Raw genomic sequence first — 22,835 nt, forward strand, 5'->3', positions numbered from 1 at the left:
AATTTTTGTATGGTTGACACCTCTATATTTCTTTCATAGTATATACATCATCTTGTAATGTATAAGTGTTGTTTATATGGTCACATTTGCTTCTAGGATTGTTAATAATTTTTTATTCATAATTGATAGTTTTTGCTTGTCCATCATCTCTTATAATATATATGCAAAATCCCATGCAAACCTATTACACAATCATAATTGTGGTTTTTCTCATTCTGTTTTGAGATATCTAATCTTTTGCTTATGCAGTTTCAAAAATTTTATGCTATAGAAGACTCACTTATTTAGCATCATGATCTGCTCCTGGTGATCTTTCTTTTTTTTGAACTGGTTTTTTACACTGGTTTAAAGCTGATTGTGCACATCTCTTCCTAATTCACAATCAATGACATCATGTTGTCTGACTGCAATCAGCCATGGTCAGAATAATTACACTATGAAAATTATGTGCTACAAGGCCTAGTTGTTAGAAAAAGAGAGGAATAGACTTTTTAAAAATGCATTTAAGATCAAACCACTTTGTTTATTATTATGAAAAGTTTCTAGTAGTGGGTCCTACCTTAACATCATCTACTTCTGATAACTGTATAGGTATTTATATCCATAAATATAGATGCAGATATATAGATACAGATAGAGATATAGATACCAGTATAGTGTAGCTGGTCAAGATTTGGCTTTCTCATGGTTAGTGTTTAAATGGTATTTCTTTTTCATCACTTTAAACTTTTCTTTGTCCTTATGTCTCTCAGGTGTGCATGGTTAAATATGTAATGCTGGTTTTTACTCATTTTATGTAAGGCAACAATTATTATATATCTGGAGAATATTGTCTATAAACATCTAATCATATTTGAATTTATATTTTCTATACTACTCTGTTTTTATTTGATATATCTGTTTCACAGATATCCTCTCTCATATTCCTTCATTTTAATTAAATACTTTAAAATTCAATTTTCCCTCAATTAACTTATTAATTATACATTATTATTTTCATTGTTTTATAATTATTTTCTGTGCTATATGCAGATATCACTTCATACTTTCTTTTTGCCATCTGAGGTATACAATTCAGTGGCATTTAGGGCACTCATCACCAATATCTCATTTTATGACCACTAAAGAACACTCTAGAGAACACCCATTGAGTATTTTGCAACTGTGAATCAAATAAAAGCAAAGATATCTATGAAGCAATGTGGAGAAATATGCAGATATATTGCTAAATGAAAAACAGCCATGTGTAAAAGAGCATGATAGCATGTTCCTCTTTATGCAACAATGAAGGGGAATAAAATACACATGTGTGTGCCCAGCTGAGCAGAAAGAAGCACAGGAAGAATAAATCAGAAACTGAGATTGTTTAACCATAGGAGGTGGGCAGAAGGGATGGCGAGATGAGTTGGATTTTTTTATGTAGTTTTGACTATGCTGTATTTTGCCACAAAAAATAAATAGGAGAGGTGTTGAATAAAGCAAAATAGATTAAAACAATACAAATGAACTGAAATTATATTTCAAATTAACTCCAAAATTAGATTAAAGGGGGAAATAAAATAAATAACCTAAGCAATTCTTGAACCCAAAATTTTGTCTATATATTCCCACAATTAAAAATAGTTTAAACAATGTTATAAGCTGTTGAGTATCATTAACAGTGGTGTGAGTTCAAGATTCTGAAACAAGTCACCATATATCCAAAGACTCAGCAATTAAATAAACACGGAGGAAAAGGGTTTCACTCTCACTCTTGGGAAAAGGAGCTCTGCACATGGAAAAGGAGAGGCTGGGAAGGACTCTATGGTGTCAAACCAGAATTGGAGCTACCAATCAGAAATCATGGGTCTTAAAATGTATAAATAGATTGCAATTTATAGGTTTATATGAACATCTATACTGTTCCCTTTCCCCATTCTTTCTGTGCCACTCCTGACCCATCTCCTGTGGTAAAAACTTCCTTTAGTTTCTTAATTTCTGATTTTTTCCTTCTGGTGTCTCTTTTATACACATTTTCCAGTTGGCTTCTCTGTGATCATTTAGAATCTTTGTAAGTAATGAAGACACCGAAAGTTTCAAAATAAATAACACTGGTAATGTATTATAAGTCAGAGAATAATAATCCATGTATCCATAATGGTATAAATGAATAAAGAAAGAAATGACTGCAGAATAAGGGTAAGTTCCTTCTTATAAAGGAATATCAACTTACACCTGCCAGACTGGTTACTATCAATAAATCAACTAACAACAACTGCTAGCAAGGTTGTGGAGACAAGGAAACCCTAGGGCACTGTTGCTGGGAATGCACACTGGTGCAGCCATGGTGGATAACAGCATGGAGTTTCCTCAAAACAATTAAAAATGGAACTGCCTTTCGACCCAATGATCCCTCTTCTGGGAATATATCCTACGAATCCCAAAACACCAATAGAGAGAATATATGCACCCCTATGTTCATAGCATAACTATTCACATTTGTTAAGATCTGAAAACAGCTCAGGTGCCCATCAGCAGATGAGTGGATAAAAAAGCTGTGGTACATTTACACAATGGAATACTACACGGCTGTATAAAAGAAGGAATTCTTACCCTTTGCAACAGCATAGATGGACCTGGAGAGTATTATGCTAACAAAATAAGCAAGTCAGAGAAAGACACATACCATATGATCTCACTAATATTTGGAGTCTAATGAACAAATAAAGTGATGAACAAGGTAGAATCAGAAGCATGGATACATAGAACAGAAAGGGAGAAACCAGAGGGGAGAAGGCTTGGGCTGACTAGATAAAGAAGCTGAAAGTATTAGCTAAAGAACATATTTGCATACCTCATGGACACAAACAATAGTGTAATGAAGGCCAAAAAAGGGGGAGGAGAGGTGGCAAGGGACAAGTCTGCAATAATATCAACATTAAAATTTTTTTCATAAAAAGAAAAGAATACAAATAGAAAGGAAGAAGAAGTGATAGAATTAGAAAACTCACCATTAGACCTCCATATTTGCCATATGATCACAGACATGAATCAGGAGTCCCTCACCACAAGCCAGGAGGTAACTTGTCTACTTGTCTGCACACCCTAAAACAAGACTGTGGATCAGATACCTAGCAAACACACACACACACACACACACACACACACACACACACACACACACCTATAGAACAACATGTACCCAAGCATACACAATCGATGCACACACACACACACACACAGTCATGGACACAGAGTCTCACACATGAACCCACTAGCACACAGTCATCAGCAATGGATGTAAAACATAGTGGGTGAAATTTTAATAAGGTAAATGTTAAGGTTATAGTATCAAAATAACTACCCAAATGATACCTATTAATTACAAATTTAAAAGAGTAACTTTTAAAAAATGGTAACATTATTGTACAGACACCACCTTAACCAAATGATCAAGGATAAAAACTCTAGTAATTGGAAAAATTAACATCACAAGCCTAATTATATGCACTGTGGTATATGCTGAAAACAAATGCTGAAAACAAAGCCTGAAACATATATGTATATATGCATACACACATAGAAGGTAAACATCATAAAATGTTAACCATTAAAGAATCTGGCTGAAGCGTGTCCAGAAATTCTTCATACCATTTTCACAACTTTTCTGTATCTTTGAAACCATTTCAAAATAAAAAGTTGAAAAAACTTTTTCCCAGCTGGAGCAATGTCCAAGGACAAAGCAGTCCAGGGCATGACTGGAATCAGGGACACTGTCCCCTAGGACTCCAGTCCCTCTGGCTCTTGGACACACAGCTCCCAAAAGGGCAGTCAGAAATCAGCCACAAGCTTGGGGACTTGAATGCAGTTTCTCATTAGTAGTTAAGTGTCATCTGTGGACTCATTTCTCTAGAGCTGGTTAAGGAAAAGGAAAGTCTGTAGAAGTGCCAAGCCCACAGCTATTTCTTCTGTGTGTCTGGATGTTAGGTCTCCTGAAGAAAACCTGAGGAGATGGGCGATAATCTGCAGCAGAAGGTGTCTGAACTCACCAATGATGAGCCCAGGTGAGAGGAGCTGGAAATCTGCCTTTGCCGATGGACCTGCCTGTGTGCTAGTGGGTTCATGTGTGAGACTCTGTGTCCATGACTCTGTGTGTGTGCATGGATTGTGTATGCTTGGGTACGTGTTGTTTTATAGGTGTGTGTGTGTTTGTGTGTGTGTGTGTGTGTGTGTGTGTGTGTGTGTGTGTGTGTTTGCTAGGTATCTGATCCACAGTCTTGTTTTAGGGTGTGCAGACAAGTAGACAAGTTACCTCCTGGCTTGTGGTGAGGGACTCCTGATTCATGTCTGTGATCAAACACTGGCATCACAGCATAGCATCAGGAGTGAGACTGCTGCCTCTGCAGCTGGACAGGAAGATCCCAGACCTCATAAGGATCCAAGGTCAGGTCAGAGAGGGCTCACACCTCTGCTCAGCTGCATGTGCTGGTACATGTGCGAGCTCTGTTTGTGGGGGACACACTCGTGTGTGAGAACAGGAAGGTGTGTTGTTGGGTTTTCTCTGTCTGTTATCATGTGTGTGACCACGTGCATGGGGTGTTGTTGCTGGGTTAATGATGTGCCTTTGACTGAATAGACTTAACTGCCCCATGATGCTTCCCCAGGAAGGAGATGGTAAGGAGGGTGTGTGCTGCTTGTTGTACTGAGTGTGGCTGGGTGTGCATGTGTGTTGTTGGTGTGTGTTTCTTGTGAGAAATTTGAATTTTTTGTGGCCTTGTGAGTTTTGGTGAGGTAGGTGTATAGTGCAGAGTTATGTATATGTGGTGAGTTGAGTGTTTTCCAGGTGTGTCAGGAGTCACCTGTGTTGATGTGCATTGAGAGTGTGTTTGTGGGTGAGCGGTGCATCATTGTGTGTTGTGTATGTCTCACTTTGTGTTTTACTTGTGACTTGTATGTATGTATATGAGTATTTATTAGCTGAACCCACATTAACCATCCTTCCATTAGGATGGGAAAGTCGTCACAGGTGACTGGAATCCTCAAATCAGCTGTGTGTGTGTGTGTGTGTGTGTGTGTGTAACTTGTATGTGTGTCTGGGGCTTCCAACTTGCCCACATGACCTCAAATATTTCTTTCAGAGCCCTTCTCCTGGGGCACCATTGGCTGAAATAAAATTCAAAGGACCCCTGTTTCTGACACGGATCTGCTGATTTTCCCACATACCTGAGTGTGACTGCATCACTCAGAGATTTTAAACAATTTCAGTCAAAGAAACATTAGGTGTCACAGTGCATGAAGTCAGAGTGCAGGACTGCTACCAAATGGTGGCAACCTTGAGACAGTCACTTAACTTGGTGGCCTCTGTTTTCAATCTATTAAGTGGAAGGAATGACACTTGCCTCAAAAGGCAGGCCCTAGCCGAAACCGGTTTGGCTCAGTGGATAGAGCGTCGGCCTGCGAACTGAAAGGTCCCAGGTTCGATTCCGGTCAAGGGCATGTACCTGGGTTGTGGGCACATCCCCAGTGGGAGATGTGCAGGAGGCAGCTGATCGATGTTTCTAACTCTCTGTCTCTCTCCCTCCCTCTCTGTAAAAAATCAATAAAATATATTTTAAAAAAAAGGCAGGCCCTCAACTAACATGTATTTGTAAGAAAATGATAATGAATGTAAGGGTCATTTGTCAATTGAGAAACATCATATAATTGATGAGAATTCTCTAGGTAGGGATCTAAGAAAATTTTGAAGTACTGGCAAAGGGTGTTCCCAAGGAAGGGGGAAATTTCCGTGGGAGTGGGTAAGAGCACGGGCTTTGATCATGCAGGCATATTAGACTGAACTGCATGACATAGTCAATATTTGATAATTTTTCTCCTTTACATTTATCGTTAATTAAAGTAGACATATAATATTAGATTCTTGTGTGTACAACGTGGTGATTAAACACTTATATACTGATCACCATAATAAATCTAATAACAGTCAGTCACATACAAAGTTATTACAATACTATTGACTCTATTAGAGTATTTGATACTTTTAACCTACAGAATATGGAAATACCTATATTTACATCCCTTATATTTCTATTTCCAAACAACTGAAATAGGAAAATGACCATTCATTCTTAGTGCACCTGGAAAGATTTTTAGTCTGGGAATGTAAGGCTGATGTTGGATTTAGTTAGGAAAGCTCGTAAAAGCCCTTAGCCTCGTGTTCAGCACAGTGTTTATGCCCCCAAAATGCTCAGCATTGCTATGAAAGACAGTTTTTGAAATATTCTGTTTTGGGGTTTTTCTGGCATCAAGTGGGTTTCAATGGCCACCCATTTCTAGAGCGTCTCTGAGTTTACAACTCAGGGTCAATGGGAGCCGGCAGGTCCACAGGAGGTCTAGCAATGCTCCAACAACGCCCACTCAGCACTGGAGTGTCACATTACTTTCAGGCAGAAACAACTTTCACCGGTTTGCAGGGACTCACCTTCTATTCCTGCCACAGTGAATTATTATGGTTTGGCTCTGGCCTGGTGTAGAAATGATCCCTCCATGCTCATCAAGATGTAGTCAGAGGAGTAGGGATCTTGCTTTCCTTGTTCACTGTTGCATCTCTGTCCTTACTAGAGATGTTAAAAGTAACCCTATATAATAAAAACCTAATATGCAAATTGTTCGATCTGGAGTTTGACTGCTCTCTATGACGTGCACTGACCACCAGGGGGCAGCACAGAACATGGCAGGCATCGGTGACATGATGCTGGCAGCAGTGGAGGCGCTGCTGGCCCCAATGGGTTGCAACAAGAGTGGGACCACAGTGGGATGGTGGAGCAGGTTAGTGGGCAGCGCCAGGCCAAGGTGGGTGCGATCAATCACCCTGCAGATGGTGACCAGCAGCAGCGGTGGGGGGTGGGGCCACTGTTCGGCTTCCAGGAGCTGAGAGAGCCAAGCGGGGGGGCCTGGGCCCGACTGATCGCCCCACAGGCAGGATGGTGGAGGAAGTGAGGGGGTGGCGCCAGGCCACAGCAGGGTCCCAGGTGGGACTGTGGGGCTGTGAGATTGGGGGCGCAAGCTGGGGCTGTGAGCTGGGGCCCGATCCCTGCAGGCCACCCGGAGGGACCCTACCAATGCACGAATTTGTGCACCAGGCCTCTAGTCTCTCTCTCTCTCTCTCTCTCTCTCTCTCTCTCTCTATATATATATATATATATATATATATATATGCAACCGTTACAACGGAATGACTGGAATGACCAGGACGACCGGTAGACCAGTCGCTATGATGCACACTGACCACCAGGGAGCAGACACTCAATGCAGGAGCTGCCCCCTGGTGGTCAGTGCGCTCCCACAGCCAACCTCCCACAGCCCCTCCCCCCAGCTGGCTGACCTCCCATGGCTCCTCCCCTGGCCAGCCGGCCCCCCTGATAAGCCCTGATTGTTGGTCAGGCCTAGGGACCTGACCTGTGCATGAATTCGTACACCAGGCCTCTAGTGTTTGAATAAAACAGTGAACCCTCTCTTGCTTCTGTATGATGATGTCTGTTTACTACTTTGGGGTTCAATGTTTTCCTGGAGCCAGACTACAATGGAGGGAAGTTGTATACATTCACCGATATGAAAAATTAATATGAAAGTATTTAAAAATGGTTTTCCCACAGAATGACAGTATGGGATGTGATGGTCCTGGTCATCATGTTTAATTTTCTGAGATTCCCACATTTTCTTCATCCCCAGCAGACAGAAGAGCAGCATGAGACCTGAGAACCAGAGCAGCGTGTCCCAGTTCCTCCTCCTGGGGCTCCCCATCCCGCCAGGGCAGCAGGGCGTGTTCTTCACCCTGTTCCTGGGCATGTACCTGACCACGGTGCTGGGCAACCTGCTCATCATCCTGCTCATCAGGCTGGACTCTCGCCTGCACACGCCCATGTACTTCTTCCTCAGCCACTTGGCCTTCTCTGACATTTCTCTCTCCTCTGTTATTGTCCCTAAGATGCTCATGAACATGCAGACTCGGCAACAATCCATCTCCTATGTGGGATGCATTTCTCAGTTGTATTTTTTCATACTTTTTGCTGGTCTTGACAATTTTCTCCTGGCTGTGATGGCATATGACAGGTACGTGGCCATCTGTCACCCCCTGCACTACACCACCATCATGAGGGAGGGGCTGTGTATGCTACTTGTGATGGGCTCCTGGATTACTGCCTGTGGCAATTCCATGTTGAACACCCTCCTCTTGGGTCGACTATCCTTCTTTGCCAACAATACCATTCCCCACTTCTACTGTGACCTCGCTGCGCTCCTGAAGCTGAGCTGCTCTGATGTCTCCCTCAATAAGCTGATGATTTTCACTGAGGCAGGAATGCTTTTCTTTTTGTGTTTCGGTATTATTTTGGGCTCCTATATCCGTATAGGGACTATCATGCTGAGGGTCCCCTCCACTAAGAGACTCTTTAAAGCCTTTTCTACCTGTGGCTCCCATCTCTCCGTGGTGTCTTTATACTATGGTACATCTGCAGGTGTTTACTTTTCCTCCTCTTCATGGGGTTCCAAAGACATAATTGCTTCGGTCATGTATACGGTAGTTACTCCCATGCTGAACCCCTTCATCTACAGCCTGAGGAACAGAGATATAAAACAGGCCTTAGACATGTGTGTCAATAGGGTTAAGTTCTTTAAGCAGCAATCACTAAATCCTCCTGTTGCAGTCAGGAGCACAGTGAGATAGATCTCCTAAAATTATTGTATGGTTGACACCTCCATATAACTTTCCTAGAATATGCATTCTCTTGTCATGTATAACCATTGTTATATGTGCACTAGCTCATGTTTGCTAATTGTGTTAATAATTTTTTATTCCCAATTGATAATTTTTGCTTATTCATCATCTCTTATAAGATAATGCAAAATCCTATGCAAAACAAGTTACACAATCATAATTGCAGGTTTGTCTATTTCTGTTTTGAGATATGTCATTTTTTCGCTTATGCATTTTTAACATTTTTTATTACTAATCGTTTATTGAAAGCAGTAAGAGATTCCACGACACCAGATAAACCAGTTCTGAGGTTTTACCCGAGATAAATTTTAACAGCTCTAGTTTCTTCAGTGTTTATCAAAATACAAAAGAAATAAGTAGAGGTTGTTGTTTTTGATGTCAATCTGACCCTTGCAGGCTGAGAGAGTGAAAGCACATGTGGACGGGGGCTCTGAGGAGCTGGCTCTAAGATGACTGGTCACCTGTCTGCGTTCCTACTGGTGAGACCCAGATAATGTGGAGCAAGTGAGTGTGTGTGTAGGGACCAGGGGGGTCTCCTGTTCTGGCCAGAGTGGTCCCACCAAAGCACCTACACTGACCCACGCTGACTGAAGGGAAGGCTGGGGTCCTTCCAAGGGGTCTGTGTGGTGGCCGCACCCCCCCATCCCACCCCCATAGGCAGTGGGGTAAGCACAGGTAGAAGCATGAATTCTATGGGATGCCGATGACCGAGTGAGACAAAGCCAATCAGGGACCATAAGTGACCTTGCAGAATGTATTGTGGCTGGTTCTGCCCACTGCACATGCTCCAGATGGGAGACGGACCAAGGCAGATTGGACTCAAGCCGTTACTGCAGAACCTACACTAGGCACATTTCTCCCTTCTCCGTGTTAAAGTGTCTCCTTACCTTGTATTTATATTATAAAAAATGCACTGAGTTTGGGTTAAAAACCAACCACCAAAATGGATCTCAACACAGACTTAAAGCCCAGAGGAGGAGCGTTGAGGTGATCTCACAGCAACTCCTAGAGTCCCCACTTTGGGTGCCTAAAATCCCTTCTCAGTACTAAACAGTGGGTTGATTCTGTTGTTTTTATTTTATTTTTTTACAATAAGAAAAACTGAGTAATATTGCTTAGGAGTACAGAAACTGCCTCATTGGAAACAAGAACTATTTACATTAAATAAAAACCCGGTTGCAGGCTGCGTCTGCACATGTACAGCACGATGAAGCACAGTGGGACCGACCATGGAGACAGCTTCTGGCACTCACACCACAGGGGCACGTCTGCCACGTGAGAAGAAAGCAGGGTGAAGGAGCGAGTGCAGGGGAAGAGAGGAGTTCGGTTCACTCTGGTTTCGGAGCTGATTGGACAGCCAGTCCAGTCCCTCATAGAGCCCATCCCCACTGGTGGCACAGGTAGCCTGAATGGACCAGTTCCTGTAGCACAGAGAGTGGAGGCCCAGCTTGTCTGTGATCTCAGCTGCGTTCATGGCATTGGGGAGGTCCTGCTTGTTGAGCAGGACAGCAGCCCTGAGCTCATCCTCTGCCAGCATCCACATAAGCTTCTCTCGAACCTCGTACACATGCTCTTGGTCATTGCTGTCAACCACAAACATGAGACCTTGTGTGTTCTGGAGGTAGTGGTGCCACAGAGGCCGGATCTTGTCCTGGCCACCCACATCCCACACAGTGAAGCTGATGTTCTTCTTTTTTTTTTTTTTAAAGGGGAGAATGATGATTTTTTTATTTTTTAAAATATATTTTATTGATTTTTTACAGAGAGGAAGGGAGAGGGATAGAGAGTTAGAAACATCGATGAGAGAAACATCGATCAGCTGCCTCCTGCACACTCCTTACTGGGAACGTGCCCACAACCAAAGTACATGCCCTTGACTGGAATCCAACCTGAGATCCTTGAGTCCTCAGGCTGACGCTCTATCCACTGAGCCAAACCGGTTAGGGTGAAGCTGATGTTCTTATACTACACAGTCTCCACCTTGAATCCAATGATAAGGATGGTGGTCACGATCACACCCAGCTTCAGTTTGTACAGGGTGGTAGTCTTCCCCACAGAGTACAGCCCACCACGAGAATGCGCATTTCGTTTTTGCCAAAAAAGCCCTTGAAGAGGTTCACAAAGATATTCCTCATGCTGTAGACTGGAGGGAGAGACACTGGCCAGAGAAACCCTCGGCAGCCGTGGTGACGCTGCTACCCCAAGCCAGTCGTTGGTTTCGCTCCCACCCATTTTTAATGTTTTTATGTTATAGAACACTCACTTATTTAGCATTATGATCTGTGCCTGGTGATCTTTCTTTTTTTTTTGAACTGATTGTTTTTATGCTGGCTTTTGTTGGCTTCTGGCTAATTATGTTGGCCGACTGCAACCAGCCATGATAAGAATAATTACACTATGAAAATTGGTATGTGCTACAAAGCAAGGCTGTTAGAAAAAAGAGACTTTTTAGGAATGCATTTAAGAGCACACCACTAGTTTTATAATTAGGAAGAGTTTGTTGTAATGGGTCCCTACCTTAACACCTTATCTACTTCTGATATTAATATAAATACTTTATATCAATACTAGAGCCCGATGCATGAAATTCCTGCATGGGTAAGGTCCCTAGGCCTGGCCAGCAATCAGGGCCTATCAGGGCCTACCGGATGCTGGCCGGGGCCTTCCTTCATTCCGCGCCGCCCCCTAGTGGTCAGTGCACATCATAGTGAGTGATCAAACTCCAGGTCACCTGGTTGAATTCCCAAGGGGACACTTTGCAGATTAGCCATTTATATAGATAGATACATATACAGATATAGATAAGATAGAGCTATAGATACTAGTATAGAACAGTATAGTATAGTCAAGATGCAGCTTTCTTGTGGTTATTGTTTAAATGGTATTTCTTTTCCATCATTTTAAACTTTTCTTTGTCCTTATGGCTGTCAGGTGTGCATTGTTAAAAATGTAATGCTGGATATTGTTCATTTATGTAAAGCAATAATTATTATATTTCTGGATAATATTGTCTATGTACATCTGATTTAATCAGAATACATTTGCATTTATTGTTTCCTTATTACTATATTTGCTATTTGATTCATCTGTTTGAACTATATTCCTCTTGTCTTTCTCTGTTTCAAATAAATATATATATTCAATTCCATTTTCCCTCTATTAACTTAGTAATCTTACATTATTATTATTTTATAATTCTTTTCTCAGCTGTATGTAGGCATCACTTCTTACTTTCTATTTAGCCATTTGAGGTATACAATTTAGTGGCATTTAGGACACATATCACCAATATCTCATTTTATGACCATTAAAGAAAACTCTATAAAACATCAACTGAGTATTTTCAAATTGGAAAACTGAACAAAGATATCTATGAATAAATGTGGAGAAATATTAGAATACTAGAGGCTCAGTGGAGAAATATTAGAATACTAGAGGCCCAGTGCTCGAATTTATGCACAGATGGGGTCCCTTGGCCTGACTGGCTATCGGGGCTCATTGGGGCTATCACAACCAGTCCAGATTGGGACCAGCGGGGGCAGGGGCGAGGGACCATGGGAGGTTAGCAGGCCAGCCTAATTGGGGCTGATCAGGGCTGGCTGGCTTGGGGGAGGGACCATGGGATATTGGCCAGCCGGGACCGTGGGAGGTTGGCCGGCCACTGGACGTTGGCTGTGAGAGCGCACTGACCACAAGGGCGCAGCTCCTGCATTGAGCATCTGCCCCCTGGTGGTCAGTGCATGCCATAGCGACTGGTTGACTCGTTCTGGCCATAACGGTCGCTTAGGCTTTTATATATATAGATATTGCTAAATGAAAAAAAAACAATGTGTAAGAGTATTTATAGCATGTTACTTCTTATGTAAAAATGAAGGGGAATAAAATATACATGTGTTTTTCATTTGAGCAGAAAGATGCACAGGAATAATAAATTAGAAGCCCTAGCCAGTTTGGCTCAGTGAATAGAGCGTTGGCCTGAAGATTGAAGGGTCCCAGGTTCGATTCTGGTCAAGGGCACATGCCTGCATTGGGGGCTCGAACCCCAGTAGGAGGCGTGCAGGAGACAGCCAATCGATAATTCCCTCTCATCATTGATGTTTCTATCTCTCTCTCTCCCTCTCCTTTTTTCTCTAAAATCAAGCCAAGAGGTAATTCAAATCCAGAGGAAGGAATATGAAACACTAAAAATGTGAATATATAGATATAGGAATATGTGGTATGTATGTAATTATACATGTGTATGTATATACAAATACTTATATTTGTACTCTTACACAATTTCATTTTTCCTTTCTGAAGTTCCTTAAAATCCATATAACTTCTTAAAGCAAAATAAAAAATTGTATTATTGGCTTTAAAATAAATAGAAACTAATGAAATTGTTAGCCTACAGGAGATGGGACAGAAGAGATGAGAAGATGAGTAGAATTATTTGTGTAGTTTTGACTATGTTGTCTTTTGCAAAGAAAACATAAATATTAAAAGTGGTTAATAAAGCAAAATTGAATAAAACAAATCAAATGACCCTAACTACATTTCAAATTAACTCCAAAATTTGACTAAAATGGAAAATAAAGTAGGTACCCGAAGTCAGTATTGAACCCAGTATTTTGTCTATATGTCTCAATTAAAAATAAAATACTGAAGCCTGTGGGTGTGGCTTAGTGGTTGAGCATTGACCTATGAACCTGGAAGTCAAAGTTTAATTCACAGTCAGGGCACATACCTGGGTTGCAGGTTTGATCCCCAGTGTGGGGTGTGCAGGAAGTAGCTGGTTAATGATTCTCTCTCATCACTGATATTTCTATCTCTCTCTCACTCTTGCTTTCTCTCTGAAATCAATGATATATGTATCTATGTGTGTATATAAAAGAAAAAAGTTATCTTCATATAATATCAAATTATTTACAAATGATAACTCTTAATTACAAGATTAACATGGAGGCTTTTCTGTAGAGAACCTGGCAGACCACCTTAGCTCACCGATCAAGAATAAAAACACTAGAGATTTCATGATGGCTGCTGAGAAGTTGGAATCTGTGCTCACTTGCTACCAGCCCCCAACCAGATTTGCAGTTAAATTGCAGGGGAATCAACTTGAAAGACCAATTGAAGGATACTTGATGTGAAAAATTATAACTAAGGAGTATAGAAGAGGCCACATAGAGATTGTGAGAAGGGTAAAGACCTCTAAAGAGAGAACCCCTCACACAGGTGGGACTGTGGCTGAGAAGGTGAGGGATATGGCAGTTGTGAAGCTCACTCTCTCTAGGAGCAAGGGGGGTCAACCCCACACAGAGATCCCCAACCCTGGGCAACAGAGTCGGGAAGAGGAGCTCAAGTAGCATCTGGTGGGGGGTATTCTGTCCACCTGGGAGATTTGGACCGTATCAACCCAGGGAAATTGAACTCTTATTGTTATCAGACTGGCGTTCACACCAAATTCTGACTGCTAGAGAGGCCACACAGCCATACTCAGGTCATGTGGAGGGGTCTGCTCGCTACACCCAGAAGACAAAGGAGCCATTTATTTTCTTGAAAGCCTTTGGGTGAAGACCCAGACAGTGACTAAACTGTGGAGTGGGAAAGAGGAATAGGCTCCTCTACCTCCAGCACACAGTCTCTACCCCTCCGCCCACCTGTTGAGCTGATTGGCCTGCCTTATCTTGTTGCATTCAGCAGGACAGAGGAGTGGCCCCCTGGAATTTTCATCCTGTCCAGCTAGGTTTGAAGCTCAGTGGAGCTGGATTTTGGCCTGATTTGCAAGGTTAAGAGCCTAAATGGAGCTGAGAACAGCAATGCGGAGAGATCAGACGGCCACACAGGGCTGCTTTTCAGCTTTGTCCTGATTGGTTGGGCAGCATGGTGGTGCCAGGGATATGTTCAGACCTGGAATTTTCGACTGTGTCTCTTGGGGAGGCTTCTGTTTGGGAGACAGACAAGCAAATACTGGGCTCTGTGGCTACATTGTAGGCAGGCAAATCCAAGCTCCCCTGCAAGTTTAGCTTGCTTTTCCCTGAGAAGGAGAAGTGCCCATCACCCTCCTAAAGGTTGCAGGCACCACTCCCAACTGGACAGTGTTTGAATCATCCCTGCCCAGTCACAGACATTCCCGCTGGGAGGGGTTGGGGAGAGGGGACTGGTTCAAGTGAGCACGTTCAAAGTGTGAGACCCTTGGAGACTATTGTCTGGAATGGGGAGAAAGTGCTTAGCCTCCTCCTGATGGCTGGGCCAGCATCATCCTCAAGAAGAGACTCTTGATCTATCCCCCTGAGCCTAGGTTTGATGGCTAAGCTCCTGTAGAGGGGTTGGCTGTCTGTATGCAACCTGAACCTGCATTGAGTCCCTCTAGAGCAGCAGTTCTCAACCTGTGGGTCGCGACCCCTTTGGCGGTCGAATGACCGTTTCACAGGGTTCGCCTCAGACCATCCTGCATATCAGATATTAACATTACGATTCATAACAGTAGCAACATTGCAGTTATGAAGTAGCAACGGAAATAATTTTATGGTTGGGTCACAACATGAGGAACTGTATTTAAAGGGCCAGAAGGTTGAGAACCACTGCACTAGAGGGAGCTAGAGTTGAAGTCTCTGGGTTTGAAGCAGAGAATACAGTACTTTCCCCTCACATGATTGATCCCAAAGTAGGGTCCACACAAGCCCTATCTTGGCTAGCCTGAGTATACCCTACAGTCCCTCTTGAAAAGGCTCTGGAGGAAGACCAGGCAACCTCAGGGGGTAGTTGGAGTAGCTGACAGATGGAGGCAGACCATAGGGAGCCTTGGTCCTATCACAGAATGGTCCCCAGCTCTAACCAGAAAGAAGCTCACCCTTTACACAGATTGGCCACCCACCCACACACAGGTCCAGTATATGCAGACACAAACAGTGATCAGTTTGGTAGCTACAGAACGTTAGCCCCAGACTTGTTACACGCAATGTCTGACAGTGATCTGCACCTGAATGGCTCCCAAGTGGACCCAGAACTAACACAACCAGGGGTGGGCCTCAGACCACACAGAAGCTCGACCCTACTAGCAATACAAACTGCACACCCAAAGGGGGATCCTGATGCAACAGACCTTGCTGGGAACACACCACCTCTGGGGGTAGACCCTGCACTGTGTCTCATACAAGGTGATGGAAGTTAATCCTTATAGTCACTGAGCCTGAAGGGTTAACTGTACTAACCAACAGCAAACAAACCTCACCTACAACAGGGTGTGCACATAGCCCACAAGAGACATTACTTAGAGCACTCAGCTCAGGAAATCAAGCAATTGCACCACTGGGTCCCAAGATACACCTACAACGTAAGGCCACACCATGAAGAGGGCATCATCACAGTTCTATCTAATACACAGAAACAAGCACAAATAGACAACCAAAAAGGGGAGACAAAGAAACAGGGCTCAAATGAAAAAACAAAAACAAACAAACAAACAAACAAAAAAAAAACCATACACACACAGGAGGAATCTCCAGAAAAAGACCTAAATGAAATGGAGGCAATCAATTTATCAGATATAGAATTCAAAGTAAGGTTTCAATGGTTCTCAACTTAAAGAATTAAAAAGAGAACAAGAAAAGCCCAGAGTAAGTAGAAGGAAGGAAATAATAAACACCAGAGTAGAAATAAATGACAGAGCAACAAAAACAACAGCAACATAAAAACAAACAATACAAAAGATCGATAAAACAAGAGCTAGTTCTTTGAAAGGATAAACAAGATTGATAAACCTTTACCCAGACTCATCAAGAAACAAAGAGAGAGGACTCAAATAAACATAATCAGAAATGAAACAGGTGAAGTAACAACTGACCCCACAGAAATATAAAGGATTGTAAAAAAAAAAAAAATACTATGAACAATTCTATTCCAACAAACTGGGCAACCTTGATGAAATGGACATATTGCTAGTCTTTATTCCTTGTGTTTCTTTTATATGTAATCCCAGTTGGCTTCTCTGAGATAATTTAGAATCCTTGCAGGCAATAAACACACCCAAGGCTTCAAAATGAATGACTACAGTAATGGATTTGAACTTAGAAAATAAGAATACACAAGTCTATAATGATATAAATAAATACATAAATAAATATGGAATATGAGCAAGTTCTTTCTTATAGGAGAATACAACTAATAAATATATAAAAGATGATAGAATTGGAACAATCACTATTTGGCCACTACCTTTGTAATAATTTTCTCATATGAAAATCACCAATGGATGTTAAGTATAGGAGGTGAAATTTTAATAAGCAAAAATTTCATGGTTATGTAGTATCAAAATATGCACCTAAATGATACCTATTAATTATAAGGTTAAAATAGTAACTAAAAAAATGTCAACTTTATAGCAGAGAACCTGGCACATACTACCTTAGCTAACTATTCAAGGATAACTTTTTATGAGGCCAGCATTATCCTAATTTCAAAACCAGATAAAGACACAATAAAAAAAACAAAATTACAGGCCAATATCCCTGGTGAACACAGATGCTAAAATCCTCAACAAAATACTAGCAAATTGGATCCAGGAACATATTAAAAAATCATACACCATGATCAAGTGGGATTTATTCCAGGGATGCAAGGCTGGTATAATATTCGCAAATCAATAAATATTAGCACATAAACAAATTGAAAGACAAAAATCACATGATCATATCAATAGATGCAGAAAAAGCATTTGACAAACTCCAATACCCATTTTTTAATAAAAACTCAGCATGGTGAAGGCCTGGGGCAGAGAGCGGGGGGCAAACTAGAAGGGGCTCTTGGGGAAAAAAGTGGATATCTGTAATACTTTCAACAATAAAGATTAAAAAGAACTCAGCAAAGTGCGAATAGAGGGATCACACCTCAACATAATAAAGGCCATATGTGATCAACTTATAGCCAAAATTATACTCAATGGGCAAAAACTAAAACCATTTCCCCTAAGAACAGGAACAAGAGAGGGATGTCCACTTTCACCACTCTTATTCAACATAGTATTCGCATTTTAATAGCCACAGCAATCAGACAAGAAAAAAAAAATAAAAGGCATCCAACTTGGAAAGGAGGAAGAAATAAAAGGAAGCAAGAGCATACAATGGAGTAAAGACAGTCGTTTACATAAATGGTGCTAGAAAAATAGACAGATTCCTGCAAGATAAAAAATAAAAAATAAAGAACCACTAACTTACACCATACACAAGTAAACTCAAAATGGATAGAATCTACACTAATAAAAGAAAAACATGAAAATGGACCATACCTTTGCTATGCCTTAAGCCATGCCCACCAGCCAATCAGAGCGACTATATGCAAATTAACCCAACCAAGATGGCGGCCGGCAGCCACGGAGCTGTCGCAAGCAGGAGGCTTGGTTGCCCCAATGATGGAGGAAGCCAAGCTTCCTGCCTGCTGTGGCCGGCTCTGAGCTCCACTGAAGGGAACAAAGTTTCAATTATAGAAGCTAAATAAACCCCAGATACCTGCTTTCAGCCGGCTGTGGCCACAGAGATGGAGCGAGCAGGAGGTGTGGGTTGCCTTTGGCGATGGAGGAAGCCAAGCTTCCCTCCTGCCTGCCCTGGCCGACTCTGAGCTCCTCTCAAGGCTACAAAGTTTCAATTATAGAAGGTAAATAAATCCCAGAATAAAAAAAGAAAAAGAAAAAAAGGAGATGCTGGGAGCTTCCGTCGCCGGAGGGACTTGGCCAGCCTGAAAACGGCCCTGAGCCCCTCACTCAGACTGGCCAGGCACCCCAGTGGGGACCCCCCACCATAAAGGGGGTGTGACTAGCCTGAAAACAGCCAGAAGCCCCTCACCCAGGCTGGCCAAACCTTCATGGGGTGAGGGTCCCCACTGGGGGTGGGGGGGGGTTGACCAGCCTGCAAACAGCCATCAGCTTCTCATCCAGGCTAGCCAGGCACCCCAGTGGGGACCCCCACCCTGAAGGGGGTGTGACCAGCTGCAAACAGCCATCAGCCCCTCACCCAGGCTGGTCAGGCACCCCAGTGGGTACCCCCACACTGAAGGGGGTGTGACCAGCCTGCAAACACCCATCATCCTGTCACCCAGGCTGGCCAGGCACCCAAGCGGGACCCCACCCTTATCCGGGACACCCTTCAGGGCAAACCAGCCAGCCCCCACCAGTGCACCAGGCCTCTATCCTATATAATAAAAGAGTATTATGCAAATTGACCATAACAGGAGAACGACTGGGAATGACTGGTCACTATGACACACACTGACCACTGGGGGGCAGATGCTCAATGCAGGAGCTGTCCCCTGGTGGTCAGTAAACTCCCACAGGGGGAGCTCTGCTCAGCCACAAGCCAGGCTCAGCCTCTCCCACCTCCTTGGCAGCACTAGGGATGTCCGACTGCAGCTTAGGTCTGCTCCCTGCTAGTAAGTGGTCATCCCCCCAGGGCTGCTGGGCTGCCAGAGGGATGTCTAACTGCCAGCTTGGGCCCGATCCTCCAGGGAGCAGGCCTAAGCCAGCAGGTGGACATCCTCAGAGGGGTCCCAGACTGCAAGAGGGCATAGGCAGGGCTGAGGGACCCCCTAAGTGCACAAATTTTTGTGCACCAGGCCTCTAGTACTTAAATATAAGTCGTGAAACCATAAAAAACTAGAAGAAACCATAGGCAGCAAAATCTCAGATATCACTTGCAGCATTATGTTTGTAGAGACATCTACTAGGGCAAGAAAACAAAAGAGAAAAACAAATTAGACTACATCAAAATAAAAAGCTTTTAAAGAGCAAAAGAAACCATAAACATAATGAAAAGGCAGTCTACTGTATGGGAGAACATATTTGCCAATGATACATCTGATAAAGGATTAATATCCAAAAAATATAAGGAACTCATACAATTAAACAAAAGGAAGACAAACAATTCCATTAAAAATGGGTAAAGGACCTAAATAGACACTTTTCCAAAGGGGACACACAGATAGCCAAGAGACATATGAAGAAATGATCAAAGTCACTGATTATCAGAGAGATGAGATTCAAATTCAAACTACAATGAGGTATATCACCTTATACCTATCAGAATGGCTACCATCAACATATCAACAAGTGGCAAGTGCTGGTGAGGCTGTGGAGAATAGGAAACCCTAATACACTGCTGGTGGGAACGCAGATTGGTGTAGCCGTTATGGAAAACAACATGAAGTTTGCTCAAAAAATTAAATATGGAACTGCCATTTGACCCCGTGATTCCACTTCTAGGAATATATCCTAAGAAACCCAAAACACCAATCAGAAAGAATATATGCACCCCTATGTTCATAGCAGCGCATTTCACAATAGCTAAGATCCAGAAATAGCCCAAGTGCCCACCAGTAGATGAGTGGATAAAAAAACTGTGGTACATTACACCATGGAATACTATGCAGCAGTAAAATAGAAGGATCTTTTACTCTTTGAGACAGCATGAAGGGACCTGCAGAGTATTACACTAAGCAAAAAGCCAGTCAGAGAAAGACGAGTATCACATGATCTCACTTAAATATGGAATCTAATGAACAAAATAAGCTGATGCACAAAATAGATCCAGAGACATAGAAGCATGGAACATACTGTTGAATCTCAGATGGAAGGTAGGCATGGGTGGGTGGGTGGGAAGAGATCAATCAAAGAAATTGTATGCATATATGCATAATCAATGGACCCAGATATTAGTATGGTGACGTCTGGGGTAGGGAGTGGGGGCGGGCTAGAAGGGTTAATCGGGAAAAAGAGGGGACATATGTAATACTTTCAACAATAAAATTTTTATGAAAATTTGTTTAAAAACACTAGCCGTGGAAACTTTATCATATGCCTTCTGATAATATGCACTGTGGTATTTCAGCTATAAATCTAAGCCTGATATATACACACAAACATACATACATATATACATATAGACACAGAGAAGGTAAACATAGTAGAATGTTAACCATTGAGGAATTAGCTGAAGATTGACCAGGAATTCTTAATATCATTATTACAACTTTTCCATATATTTAAAATCATTTCAAAATAAAAAGTTGAAAAATCTTTTTTCCCAGCTGGAGCAATGCCCAAGAACAAAGCAGTCCAGGGCATGACTGGAATCAGGGACACTGTCCCCTAGGACTCCAGTCCCTCTGGCTCTTGGACACACAGCTCCCAAAGGGCAGTCAGAAATCAGCCACAAGCTTGGGGACTTGGTTGCAGCTTATCATTAGCAGTTAAGTGTCATCTGTGGACTCATTTCTCTGGAGCCAGATAAAGAAAATGAAAGTCTGTAGAAGTGCCAAGGCCCCAGATATTGCCTTTGTGTGTCTAGATGTTAGGTCTCCTGAAGAAAAGCTGAGGAGATGGGCGACAGTCTGGAGCAGAAGGTGTCTGAACTCACCAATGAGGAGCCCAGGTGAGAGGAACTGGAAATCTGCCCTTGGCTATGGACCTGCCTGTGTGCAACTGGGTTCATGTATGAGACTCTGAGTCCATGACCCTGTGTGTGCAAGTTTGTATATGCTTGTATATGTGCTGTTTGATAGTTGTGTGTGTATGTGCTATGAATCTGACTCACAGTCTCATTTTAGCATATGTAGATCAAGGTATCAGCCTCCTGGCGTGTGGTTAGGGACTCCTGATTCATGTCTGTGATAGTAAACACTGGCATCACAGCTGAGCATCGGGAGTGAGACTGTGGTCTCTGCTGCTGGACAAGGAGATGCCGAGCTCATAAGGAACCAAGGTCAGCTCAGACCTCTGCTCAGCAGTGTGTTGTGCACATGTGAGCTAAGCTGTGCCTGTGGGTGACGCTCTCGTGTATGAGAGCTGAAAGTTATGTTATTGTATTTTCTCTGTGTGCATGTGACCATGTGTGTGTGACCATATGCATGGGTGTTGGTGGTGGTTTAATGACTGTGCCTGTGACTGAATAGACTTAACTGCCCCATGCTGACTGCCCTCCCCCAGCAAGGGGAAGGTCAGATGGAGGGAAGCTCGTTAATATACACTCATTAATAGGAGAGTGTATACTCTTTGTTGTAGTGAGTGTGCATAAGTGTTGTGGTGTGTGTTTCTTGAAGGTTTTTGAATTGTTTGTGGTATTGTGTGATTTTGCTGAGTGTGTGTAGTGTTTGAGTTATGTATATGTGGTGAGTTGAGTGTTCACCAGGTGCATCATGAAGCAGGTGTGTTGATGTGCATTGTGAGTGTGTTTTATTGTATGTTGTGTATGTTCAACTGTGTGTTATTTATGACTTGTATGTATGCATATGAGTGTTTATGAGATGAACCATATATTGGCTATTCTTCTTTTAGGATGGAAATTTGGTCAGGGTGACTTACAATCTCAAAGCAGCAGTATTTGTGTGTGTGTGTGTGTGTGTGTGTGTGTGTGTGTGTGTGATCTGTATCCATGAGTCAAGTATTTGCTAAAGTGTCCACCTTCTGCGGCACCATTACCTAAGATACTCAAATTCTAAGCAACACCCTGTTTCTTGAAATAGATCTGCTATCATTTTTATGTACCTGAGTGTGACTGAGTTGCTCAGAAGTTTCCAACCTTTTCTTTATTTTTACTAAACATCCCAGGGAAACAAACAAACAAACAAACAAACCATAAACTCCAGGCATCATAATGTGTGAAGGTATTGGGCAGAATTACCATTAAATAGTGATGAGACCTTGGAGAAGTTATATAAACCACTGGTCTCACTTTCATGTCTATAAAATGGAGAATGACACTGCTGGGGTCCAACCCCAGCGGGTCCAGGGATCCCCAAAGGTGTGGACGGAGTCGGCGAAGAAGGAATGACACGGAGACGGCGTTCAGTTGATCAGCAGCCTAGCCAGGACCTCTAGCCAAGTTCTGGTCTGGATCTCCAACCAAGTTCTGGTGCCATGTTCTCTCGATAGGTTCTGTCTCTAGGTTCTGTCGTCAGGTTCTGTTGCAAGGTTCTCTGGCTAGGAACTGATCAGGATCTGATGTTTATTGTCTTGTTACATCCATATTTATACCAGCCGATTTTAATCCTGTCAATTTCTATTACAAAGGTTAGGGCGTTTTTTATCTCCATTCCAGGGAGTAAAGATTATGTAGCT

General features: G+C 42.5%; 1 protein-coding gene and 1 pseudogene across 1 annotated transcript; one reads left to right on the top strand and one right to left on the bottom strand.

Moving 5' to 3' along the window:
• Positions 1 to 7,723: 7,723 nt before the first annotated feature.
• LOC139020418 (olfactory receptor 1J4-like) lies at positions 7,724 to 8,701 on the top strand. The gene has a single exon (XM_070430057.1). It carries the CDS (start codon positions 7,724 to 7,726, stop codon positions 8,699 to 8,701), a length of 978 nt encoding a protein of 325 aa, XP_070286158.1.
• Positions 8,702 to 10,001: 1,300 nt separating this feature from the next.
• Positions 10,002 to 10,887, bottom strand: LOC139021006 (ADP-ribosylation factor 1 pseudogene; annotated as a pseudogene).
• Positions 10,888 to 22,835: the final 11,948 nt, after the last annotated feature.

Source organism: Myotis yumanensis, unplaced genomic scaffold, assembly GCF_028538775.1.
Source record: "Myotis yumanensis isolate MYYU_CA2020_CCGP unplaced genomic scaffold, mMyoYum1.0.hap1 SCAF_12, whole genome shotgun sequence".
In the NCBI taxonomy this organism is placed as follows: domain Eukaryota; kingdom Metazoa; phylum Chordata; class Mammalia; order Chiroptera; family Vespertilionidae; genus Myotis; species Myotis yumanensis.